General features: G+C 45.3%; 1 protein-coding gene across 3 annotated transcripts in view; it reads right to left on the bottom strand.

The window, feature by feature from the left end:
• scube3 (signal peptide, CUB domain, EGF-like 3) overlaps positions 1-12168 on the bottom strand; it is a 53691-nt gene that overhangs the window by 26117 nt on the left and 15406 nt on the right. For all 3 annotated transcript variants that reach the window (XM_057041432.1, XM_057041431.1, XM_057041430.1), the window contains exon 4: positions 5569-5703. In XM_057041432.1, the coding sequence (XP_056897412.1) occupies positions 5569-5703 (135 nt within the window). The remainder of the gene's footprint in view (positions 1-5568; positions 5704-12168) is intronic.

The following is a 12168-nucleotide window of genomic DNA, read 5'->3' on the forward strand; positions in this document are numbered from 1 at the left end:
ACCAACATTCCTTCCTCTTAGATAATGGGCCCTTAAAAGTTTTAATAGGAGGATAAAAATGTCAGGGCATGAAAAGGAAGAATGGGAAAAGGAGCTGGGCTGGATCGGGTTGGGCTGGGCAGAGCTGCAGTGCAGATGGTCAGACAGAGGAGTCGGGCAGCACGCCGGGTCAAGGAGTTACGCGTCCACGCCAACTGTCATCACGGATGCCAAAGAGAGTAAAGAAACAGCTACTGCTTGGTCTGATTTAATCTGTCAAAGTAATCATAGCGTTCCGAAGTTATTTAAATTAACACTTTGTTCATCTCACAACATTATTAATTAAAGGTGTGAGTTCTTGTCCTCTAACCGGAAGGGAATATCCATGCAATCTTAATGGTGTGGGTTAAATTCTACAACTTTCTTTTATCTAAAGGATGAGGATGCTAATTTATCCCTGCCTTGTCACCACTCATTTGTTCTGCCCCCTTCCTGCTGCCAGATCATTCCTGCTCTGCCACCATCAGACTCGAGTTTAAAATTAGCCTCGTTGCGGGGGAAAAAAAAAACACTTAAGTGGATTAAAATCCTCAGCAATGATGTTTGATCACCATGCGTGTCGCCCCCTGTAAAAAAACACACTCACATCAAAGGGGGAAGATCTCAGATTTCAAATGGAAGTTGTTAGAGTGGCAAGAATGTGCATATTGTAGAAAATATATGCACACGTGCATTAACACACTGGGTGTATATATATGGCCTGACAGAGGCCAATATGAATAATGAATGCATGTTTCACCTGCAGTTTTCTATGCGCCCATCTGTGTCACACACAGCCAGGCAGCAGGCCCCTGGGAACACGCCCCCTTCCCTCCGTTCTTGCTTTTACCAAGGTCACCTCACTATGCACCCAAAGGAGAGCAGAGCTCTTTCAGCAGAACACAACAGATGAGCACAGCAGACTATTGTTTAATATAGAGACACAAAAGGTGTGACATGGTCTTGGGGTTTTATTACAGAGCTGCATTCTTTCCAAAATCACAGGGAGAGGCAGCTAAAGTAGGCATTCCTTCAGTCTGGCACTCCTGTTAAAGACATGAGGGGGAAATTAGTGGAAAAACACTACTGGCACCTTGTCAGCAACATACTGGATGAGCCAAGAAGAGATGGCATCTTCACCTGAAGTATGGAGGAGGTTTCCTGTAATTTTAATTATCTGAAGCCACCGGATGTTCGGTCACAGAGTGGAGGAGTGGGAAAACTCACAAAGAAGGGAATTTTAAGGAAATATTTGTGCTCTTCTAATGAAAGTGACTTCTAAAGGAGAAAAGACAAACACCTGAAATCAGGAGGGCCAGAAAAGTGACCTCTACTTTTTTTTTCTTCAATTGCTGGACTAATAGGAGAGATTTAACGGACAACGCAAGGCTTCTTCCCTTTGCTCGACTTCCACAGAATAGGAAAAGAGCCTGGTTAAACGGTTGGGCTGCAGCGCAATGGAGCAGTGATTTCTGCACTTGTAAAAACAGTTCTGTGGCCAGCGCACAGACAGACAGGCAGGCAGGCCGGCTAAGAACTCTGTCAGCCTCTGCATAGAGCAACAGCCACACAGCACAAGACACAAACCCATAAAATGTTTTCACAAACACAAATAGTCATATATTTGCCTTTTCAGTATTAAACACTGCCTGCCTGGAATGGTGGAAACTGGCCCTGAAGCACGGCATTACTTCATGAACTTAAAATGCGCAGCGGTCTGTTTAAATAGTTATTAACTGCAAGAAATTATGCTTTCTCAATTTAGCATTAAAAAAAGTGAAACAGTTCATTATTTAAAAGCTCCAATGACAGTGTGTCTCATTACATTTAGAGGGAATATTCTGGCTGGAAAAACCAAACAAACCGACGATCCATTTATGATAGATCCAATTATATTATTAGAACATTCCTCACATTGCTGCAGGTCTGGCCAGCACAGAAAACCTATTGTGAAGACAAAATTGTGTGCAACAGTATGCATTTTAATGTCACAACATGACATGTCTGAATACGCCTTCACTAGGATTAAAATGAAAGCGCTGCCTGCCAGGTCGTGTGTGTGTGTGTGTGTGTGTGTGTGTGTGTGTGAGTGAGAGTGAGAGAAATAAATTATGTCCATCGTGTACAGTTGTGCTCTTATTTGAATTTAAGAGAGAGGAAGGAAGAGAAAAGATTAGCTGCACAAGAGGTAATAACCCCTTTGGGAAGCTAATGAAAGCTGTAAACACAGGAAGAGGTTCTCACTGGCAGAGTAAACATTTCCTGGAAAGACAGGACCTACTGTAAAGAAAATCAGCAATGCTTGTATCCACAGTCAGGTGATAAAATCCAACAAGGCATTTTTCAAAGGGTTTTATTACTTTTTATAATGTATTTAAAAAGATAAATGTGTTTGAGTGCACTCCAAACCCCCCTCGTATCATCAGAACTGCTCTGAGGACTGATTCTCCATCACCTGGAACTAGGATATTGGGATTAGACCGTTTAGCTCTTTTGAGGAGAGGCCACTGCTACGCTACATCTCATTAATGCTAAGCTAAGATTATGGAAATCAATGCCATCTGTTTAAAGCAATGAGTCAAATGTCACAAAGATTATATCTACAGTGAGCTTCGTATTTTGTATAAATGAATATCAGGATTTAAATCTAAGACGCCACTGTGGGCTTGATTTAATCTCCAATAGTATGTGACCAAACAATTCAGGGCACGCGATATGACTTCTCAGACAATCAAAAATGTTTTAGGGCTAAAATTATGGCTGTGGGGAAAGACTGAGTCCGTCTCGTGCCTGCTCCCGTTGTGCTCCCATATAAGAGACAATAAATCACATGCAAAGAAGTGGAACCCTTTTTGACCTTAATGACATTCCTGTCAGCCACTAACTACTCTGGCTGGCCTTTCAAAGCGTTTGCTCCTTGACTGGGGGAAATATTTAGGGAGATAAAAAATGAGCCGTTACGTTTTTCCTTGCTAGACGATGGAGCCTTTCTTCGGCCGGAGTTATTCCTGTTCAGGAGGGGAAAGGGGCAGGTTTCATAAGAGACAGGCCAGCAGCAGCCTTGTCATTAGCCCAGAGTCTGGCACACCCCTGCTGCTAATTGGCACAGGCTCACTGCTAACAAGGGCTTCCTACCAGCAGGGGAAACAGCCCGTTTGTGACATACACTGCAGTGACCAGCCCTCCAACGTCCCCAGAAAGGACTTGCAGAAGTTATCGAGGGAACACCTGACCCATTAACGAAAGAAATGGAGAGCTGATGTCTTTTTAATGAGAACAATAAAGCTCAGGAGCTAAATGCACCGTGGGCATCGCTCTGTAAGGGGAGCCTTGGAAGAATGGATGGAGGGTTGCATTTAAAGTGACTTAGCTGGGTGATTATATCAGATGTAATTTTCTGAAAAATTGTCTTTTCCATGAGCCACCTGTGTGTAATTGTTTTTCACTTAGCAAGAACAGTGATATTCACAACACTGCTGTAGGGTTTTGCCGATTATTCAACCAGGCACTTCCATGTGAATTCCATTTCACTTCAGTAATACGCGGTTGTAATACGAGCAATAACAATAAACAGATGAGCAGTTTTTCCCGACTGCCTCTCAAAAAATAACAATGCGATACGATTCGATTCAATTCAAATCGCTCATTTGGAAACAATTAAGAGAAAAGTTGAAGACGTTTATGCAGAAAAGGGAGGGGAGTGCAGGTGATCACAGTCAGCTGTTGACAGCATATTCACTGATGGTGAAACACAAGATCCAGCGTTGCAGTCGGCTCAAATAACACTGCGTTTATGAAACGTAAACACTGACAGTTCACCAGGCCCGCCTGATCTCATAAACCAGACATCCAAGATCCTCTATTTACCATCACAACAGTTTAATGACTCCCAGAACGAGCAGTTATCTGACAAAGGAGAGATGAGGGATCAGGAAGACAGAGATGATGAGACGCTCAGATACTGGACTGTATCCAATTCAGTTCAATTTAACTGTGGTGTGGAGCATCTGTTACAATCAAGATGGTCCCTAGGTGCTTTAGAGGACAAAATGATCAAGTGTAAATACACACAACTGTGCTCAGTCATAGTGAGAATAGCTATTAATTTCCTTCCATGGCTTTGTGAGACAGAGAACAAAATAATAATGACAAAATCTCTATAGTTAAAATACAAATCCAAAGATCTTTTAGCAGGTAAAGGTGGTGTGGGTAGGCGTTTCACGAGAAAATGGTATGAAAATGATAATATCTTCAGAAGGGATCCCAAACGTCATTCACACCAGCTTAACTTTGCCTTTAAATGTGGTAGCGATGTTCCAAATGCAAGAATGTAAAAAAGAAAAGAGAACAGCATCTGATGAATTAGCATCAGGGCAACTTGGCTCTGAACCTTCTCCTGTCACGTCTCCATCCCACAGGAATGCTCAATAAACACGAGGTGTGCCTGCCAGAGGGTACATCCTTAATTGTTTTCTCTACTCACAGTCCCCTGCAGGCCACTCTCATACCACCAATACCTTAAAATGCTGCCAAGCGCTATATTGGTTCAATTTGAAAGAGTGGGAGGAAAAACAAAGAGGTTACTCCTCTCCACCTCCCCCCTCCAGACTGCAGACACCTACTTACCTTTTTCCTGGCTTTCATTTAGGCCTGTTAGGACTGATCCCATTCTTAGTAGAAACCAGCACAGTGCATCAAAAGAAATTCTCAAGAACCATAGTCTCGTTTGCAAAAAGACTGCATGTAGGAAATAGAAGCTGCGAAGATGAGGTGAATGCACCACATAAAGTGCAGAATTCCCTTATATAGGAATCACCTTTAAAATATGTGCATGTGAAGCTCACGCGTAGCCCACATCTCCACAAACCTGCATCCACTCATGCAAAACATTGCATGTAAAGCACCTCATGAATGTTTTTGCATAAAAACATGCCCACTCATTGAGGGGTTATTATGGCAAACTGTTACAATAACTGACAAGAAGACAGAAGAATCATTGTGTTAGATGGTACAGTGGACGTTAGCAAGAACATTTCAGGGACTGTAAACGCAGGGCCAGCGTGAGTCCAGGCTTCTGTCGCCATGATAGAGACAGCACTGCCCTCCATGCTGAGAAGAATTCATTTGTTTTGGTTTTAAGGGTTGTGACCTCACCCTGAATGTGAATTTTCATACATAACTGACCAAAATCGCGTTTGAGAGTCACCGGCTGTGTTCAGGTGTGCAGGTCAGACAGAGAAGACAGAGTGGGCTGCCACCACTGCGCCAGCTCCGATGCAATAAATGCACCTGACAGCAGGGTCATCTTCACTGCAGGGTTGTGCACCCAAGGTGCTCTATGTGCGACTGACAAAACCAGGGCAAAATAACAGCGCTGCCTTTGGCATGCATGAGATTTACTGTGCCAAAGGCATCGCGACACCGTTTTTACCTTCCGGGTTGCCGTGGTCACACATATCCAAGGTCGAACGGTGCTTCAATTGCCTAGTACTGTGCTCAAACCTCTGTATGTGAGGGGACAACACATGCGGTACAACTTCTGTGCCCCACCTTTGGGTCTTTGGATGCAGGTGTGCTGGTTGTCGCTCAGGAGGAATCCCTCTCGACAGCGGCACTCGTAGCTGCCCATCATGTTGACACAAATCTGCTGACATCCACCGTTGCCTTCCGAGCACTCGTCCACATCTGTCAGAGAAAAGAGACAGAAAATAACAGAATGTGATGAAATGACAAACGTTCTGCAGTCCGATCAATACTAATGAGGCTGAAGGGAGAGTCCAGCTATCCAGAAGAGCTTTATAAACAATCATTATCTGACATCACGCATCGAGAGCTTTTCTTTTCGAACAATCAATCAGCACAAGTCTCAAAGGCTGCCCAACATGGCAGCACGTTGGTTTGCACTAGAATCCTCCATCCGTGCAGCTCTAAGCCATAAAAATGCACAGGCAGCACAATCTCCTGACAAGTGGGAAACCTGATCCATCTGGTCCAGAGTACCTGCTGATGACGAGTGTCTGTCACCCATTATGACGGGAGGAATGCAGCGAGAGTGAAGAAAGAGGTGCTGCTGTGGGTGGGGGTGGTGGCACAGATGGAAAGAGTAGAGGAGGGGGCAGAAGGGTAACCAGCCACCATGTGAATCCACTTCAGATCCATGCAAAGGCAGAGAATTTACAAAGGTGTTGCCTGAGGACTTGTCCTGCCACCAGGCAAGAGACAGGAAGCTGCCCCCAAAACAGTTGCTGCCTTCATTTCCACTGATATAGACCAGGGCTTCATAAGGAAGGCATGCAAATTAGTATTTAAATTCTATGAAACTCTCGATATTCATATAGTCTCTCCCATCAAGAGAGGTGACTTTTGCTAGTTTTCACTTCCATAGTGGCCTTCCCTGTGCGTGACTTCACTGTGGATCTGAAGGTGACACTTCATATTCCCTCTTCCCCCGGAGACCTGGGCTTTGTCCCTCACTACCGACCACGCTGAAACTTATCCATCCCTCTGCTCAATGCACCAATAATCTGCTGTATACACAAGCCTTTTTTTTAATAAACCATCATGCGAAACTAATTTACTGTCTATTTGTCCAGTCTGAGAAGGCCTCAAGATTAAGTTTCCTTTCTGGGGAATTCTCAGCCCAGCAGAGTTTGAAATTAAACTTCACTCGCTCTTCTTTTCCCACTAAAATGCAGAAACATGTAGATTTAGCGAAGTCATTAAGGGACAGAGGACTGTGCTGTGCTGACAGACGGAACCCTCCGGGGTTCAGATAAAGTGTGAGTGAGCGGCACACAGCACTTTGTCACTGTGCCAAGTCTGCTGTCCTGCTCTCACACCCCATCTCTGCATCTGTCTCTTTCCTTTAAAACAATGCGCCGTGTCAGTTGAGGTCAACAGGACAAGCATCACTCAGCCGACAGGTAAGGCAGCGCATTCCCAGGAACAAATCCTGCTCGGAAAACTTTTCACTCAAAGAAAAAAAAAAAAAACCAGCGGGGAGACGCTGCGTTGACCCCCGAGCTCTGATCTCTCTATCATAAAAGCGGCAGCAGCGGAGAGCAGACCTCTGAGCTGATGAAAGCTGCCGACACACTATAGCTGCACCTTTGCAGATAAACTGTTGGCGAGCTGTAGAATCCTGCGCACGTCTCGACGCACAGGTTTCACACAAACCCCGACAACTCGACAAGCTAAAGGCTGCACAAATACAGCGGTTCTCAACACATGCGCCCATGAGAAACGCAACCAGCGTCGGCGGGCTCGGGGGAATTCTCTTTCCATACCCTCAGCGCATCACTGAAGGTTTCATTTCCTGATTCCTTCATCCCTCCAAATGAGGCGTCGCCTGTCAGGAGATCTCCCTTGTTTAAATAGCTCCCATAATTGCCTGTGTTGTGTGCTGGGCAAGGCTGGCGTCCAAAGCAAATATTTCCAAGCGGAAAGGGGATCTGGCATAGCCAGAAAAAGTGCTCGTGTTATTTGGACTTAAAACATTTTTTAAAAATTCTCTTGAGAGGGTGGGGGGGATGGGGGGGGGAAGTCTTAATCAAGTTAAAAGGGCTGCCTCACTTCTGAAAAAAGGAGACGTGTCTCTGCTCTGTCCCTGCAGCACTGGAGGAGACGAAGGGAAAAGGAAGGTTCAAACGAGGAAGATTAAGAGATTGGTTGTGTTTGCAGAGGCCATGTCCTCTGGTTTCTCAGATAGCCTTGACTGTATATATAACATTTGGCCTTGCGCGGAGCCGTAGAGCCATGTAAACATGGTCATTGCCTTACAGAAACTCCCCAACCCTTCTTTCGGAGGAATGCTCAACACTTTTGCACTCATTTCTTTTAAAAGTTCAGTGACGTTTATTACCGATCCAGGGGCCCTCTCTCTTTATTATGAGGGCTGTATGGGGGGAGTGAGAGACCGCTGCTGTCTGTCATCAAAGTTGTCCGTGCATTTACCCCACAGCTTGGCTTCTGTCTGGATCAAACAGAACCGGCTCTGTGGTCGAGAAAGACCAGAGACAAGGAGGTGAGTGGACGGACACTGGCCTCTTTTGGCGTTTCATTTGCAGGAGTTAAAGAGGCACAACTTTAATAAGGCAACAAATCAGAGCCATGTGTAGGTCCAGGCGGCAGGGCAGTAGGTGGACGGCACGGCTGGACATTCTGTCGCGGGAGGTGAACAGGCACCGGCCAGGGAGGAGCGACACACGCACGGCCAGCTCCAATTAAAACGCTCTTGGATCTTTAAAAGCAGGATTATAGCATTTCAACTCCAGTTCAGTGACACAACGACTCTGATACCAACATAAATGAGCAGTGATGCAGAATTGGACTGTCCTGCCAGAACAATGGAGCAGTGACATGTCCTTAATCTTAAGCTAATGTAAAAGTTCAAACATTCCCATGGTTAGAAGAAACAAACATACAGCCTCCTAAATACAGCTGTTTCCCCCTCATAAATGCAGGGGAACAAGGAGAACGCTTTAAATAAATTCTTAGTACTTCATGTCCTCCAGGCATTTCAATGATAAATCATCAGTGAGCAAATCTTTACACTGCTGCATTAAAAACAAACGGAAACCTTTAGATAGAGAACAGAGAGTTTTAACTTCAGGAATGTCTCCATGGAAACCGTTTCTTTTCCTTAAGTTGTGTCCTGAATGAAACCAAGATCACGTTTTCTCTGCTCCTCAATAACGAGTCTGGAAGTAGTTAAAAAGCAAAATTCAAGGATGAGTGTTTGGGTGCAGAGTCTGGATGGCGAGGAGTCAAGAGGCCCCCGCGCTGACGGCTCCCGCTCTGCTACTGCTAACGCCCCTAAGGCCAATCTCAGGCTTGAGTTTCCCTCAAAGCCCTGCCAGTGGGCTCAGCTGGAATTGTTCATTTCATGGTGGATGGGACTGAACAATCCAGAGAGAAGAGCGAGTGCGGATACAGCCTTTAGAAGCCAGCCCCAATCTTAAATCCGTCCCTTAACTCCTTTTTAACGTCCTTTAACCACAAAGTGACTGCTAACTGGGGAGACATCACGGCGTTTGCCTCTGTGCCAGAAAAGTGTCGGGGATTAATGTTTGGCTTTAGCTCCTCCGGAGTTACGCAAAAAAATATTTATTTGGCTCCGTCTTGCATATTTTTCAGGGGTTAATGATGGCAGTATAAAGTGCCTCTGCTCAGCAAGAGCTTTTAACTGGAGATGAGTTATATGTTTACATATGGAAGTGTTTTTGCATATTTAAATTAAGAAAAAGAAATGCCCAGAAACTTGGTGGCACTCGCTCACATCAGGACCTGGTCAGTAATAAATTGCTCTGAAACACCTGATTAGCCAACCTTTCCAAATAATCCCCTAGAGAGACAAGAGCAGGGACGCAACAGCGGGACGGGACGGGGACGGGGGGGATTCGCATGGAGATGTGTTCAGAAACAACAAAGTCGCTTTACCAAAGCGCGACTGTGTTAACTGATGAGGCCTTTTATTTGTTGCTAGCGCAAAGCAATTCTGCTCGAGCGCCATTTCAAATCCGTAATGACATTTGTGCTGTTGATTTGTGTAACAGATCAAGTTTCGTCTTTGGGGAAGGTCAGACTAAAAGGGCATCCGTGTCCCCGCAGACTGCAGAGAATTAAGCTGTGCTAAGTCAGTACAAACCCAATCAGTGCTGGTCGATAGATATCCAAAGAACACGGTCTGCGAGGCAGCACTTGCAGAACCCAGGAGGGGAGCACGACAGAGCTGTGCATAATTAATGCCAGGCCAAAAAAAGCACGCTCTAAAGTATGATGGCACTCTGTGGAACATCTGTTACATTGGCCGCATTCAATAGTGGTATTTCCACTTACTGGGAGCATAGGGGATATCCTTATTTGTGCCTTTTAATTCAAGACAGAAGTGAAATGTTGTGATTTGTGGTTTCAAGAAAAGGAAGTGCTTTTGATTTTTTTGAGCTACTTTAGAAAGTTTAATGAACTAGCAATGATAAGAGGGTCTCTGTACGACCTCAAACAAAACACGCAGGTCATAAATGTGGGAACGACCGCGCTACAGTGGGGAACTAATAGCTTTCCTGCATCTGGTTTTCATTGTAAAGAGGATGTGTGTTCTGGATTAAAGTGACATTGATTCTTCTGTTTTTCCTAAGACTCTAAAAGACCTTTACAGTCTCAACATCAAAGAGCCGCAGTGATTAAAAATCATCCCTCCTTCACCTCTGCTAATAAAACAGTCAGGACGGTTAGAAAGGATATGATCAAGCCCTTCATACGCTTCCCTTCTCCTCTTCAGTCAGCTCGGCTCGGCTACAATAGCTCCCCGTGAGGTAAATTATACAGCGAGTGACATCTCACTCCACATAGACGGGGGCAGTGTGCTGTGATATTGCTCTGCTTCCCCCGTACTGACTCTGACATCTTTGTGAGGTGTAGGGCCGACCTCAGAAACCAGAGCGTCCCCGGTGCAGCTCACCAGGCAGTGTTCTGCTTCACGCTCTGCTGCCTTCCGCCACCGCCCAATGTCATTATGCCGCCAACGCAGCCAATTACAAGGAGCCATGCGGCACGTCAGGCGAAAAAAGGAGATGTTGACAAGGACGCATGTGCGATGGCCAGAGATACGTCCCTGAGGTGATGGTCTCACACACACACACACACACACACACACACACACACACACACACACACACACACAGAGGTGTGTCCCGAGAGCCGAGAGCTATAGAGTTAACGTGCACAACGCATGAAGCAGTTTAAAAAAACGATGACCATGAGAAATTGATGCTCCAAGTCTGAAAGAGTGTTGCAAATAATTAAATCTTGAGCAAATGCAATACAGTACATTTAACTTTAAATGATTTAACCAAACCGTCACTTAAGGCGAAGCTAAAAGGTGTTTTTCCTCCTCCACTATCCCAAAGTTCAGATCTCAGATTCTAAACTCAGTTTGAACCTGCGAGGATCAGGTCAGAGCTTCCTCCTCTGCAGCCTCAGGCACATCTGTTCTATAAGGGCTCTGACGGTTTGACCCCGTCTGGGAACCGGCTGCTGAGCTGCTCTCCTCTCCAGGGCCACGGGGACTAATCTTTTCTCAGGGGCCAAAAGGAGCTTAGACCAGAAAGAGGAAGCTGAGGCCTTAACTTGAAACCTCGATTTTACCTTTTTCTCCCCTCCCTCGTGTTTGGGCTGAGAATTGTCTCCTCAGCAGTGTGGCGGAATGAGTCAAAGTTTTAAGTCTTTAAACTTCCTAAGACAGCAGGATGATCTGTTTGATCTCCGCTTGTCCTTATTCTGACACTTAACAAAGAAAATACTTGTTCTCATTACGTCTCCATCTCGTTGGTAATTTCAAGGGGGAAAAAAAGCTTTACAGAAAAACTTCAAAATCTCGAGAGTTTGTTTGATGATGTGTGTATTTTCAAGACAAATTGTGTCAAAAGGATCGATTGGTACCGCCGTTTGTTGCTACGGCAGCAGCTGCACAGCCACAGATTGCAATTACACACCTGCACGCTAAGCAGGAGCCGATCCCCAGCGTGGCAAATGATGCACGCGCTGCTGACGCTGTTGCTAAATGGCTTGGAAAATAGCCCTACATCATATCGTAGCTCCAAACAGGCAAATACAGTAAGAGACAGAATGGGTGGAGTCGGAACTCATTGATCCGAAGACGTGTTCCCCATCCCAGAAAGCCGGATCTGCAGTCGTTTCGCGTGCTTCCCCTTTTAAAAACTTCACTGCGCTATTAATGTTTTTCAGCTTTAGGGTTACCTGAATGTACAGTCTATTTCAGCAAGTTGCCAGCTACCTTTCTCTCACCTTCAGTATCAAGTGAATTGCCTCACACGGAGGTGGAAAACAGGAGGTGGGCGATTTCTGAGAAGCAGCGGGGTCTAACGTGGAAGATTTAAAAAATAAAAAGAATGGAAGATGAGCGACTGCACGATGGTTGGAAAGCCTGTGTGGGTAGAGGGAGTCTGTGTTTAGCAGCCCTCTGCTGAACATCGTATCCGTTGTTTCAGAATGTTTTAATAGCAGTTTCTGTTGTAGGACAATACAAACGGCAAACAGGTGAAACAATAACCACGGGAAACTATATCAGGCCTGGAGGTCATGGAGGTCACAGAGACTGAATCCACTTGCTAAATGCGTTGCACATTTTCC

The sequence above is a fragment of the Takifugu flavidus genome, chromosome 8 (genome assembly GCF_003711565.1).
Source record: "Takifugu flavidus isolate HTHZ2018 chromosome 8, ASM371156v2, whole genome shotgun sequence".
Lineage (NCBI taxonomy): Eukaryota > Metazoa > Chordata > Actinopteri > Tetraodontiformes > Tetraodontidae > Takifugu > Takifugu flavidus.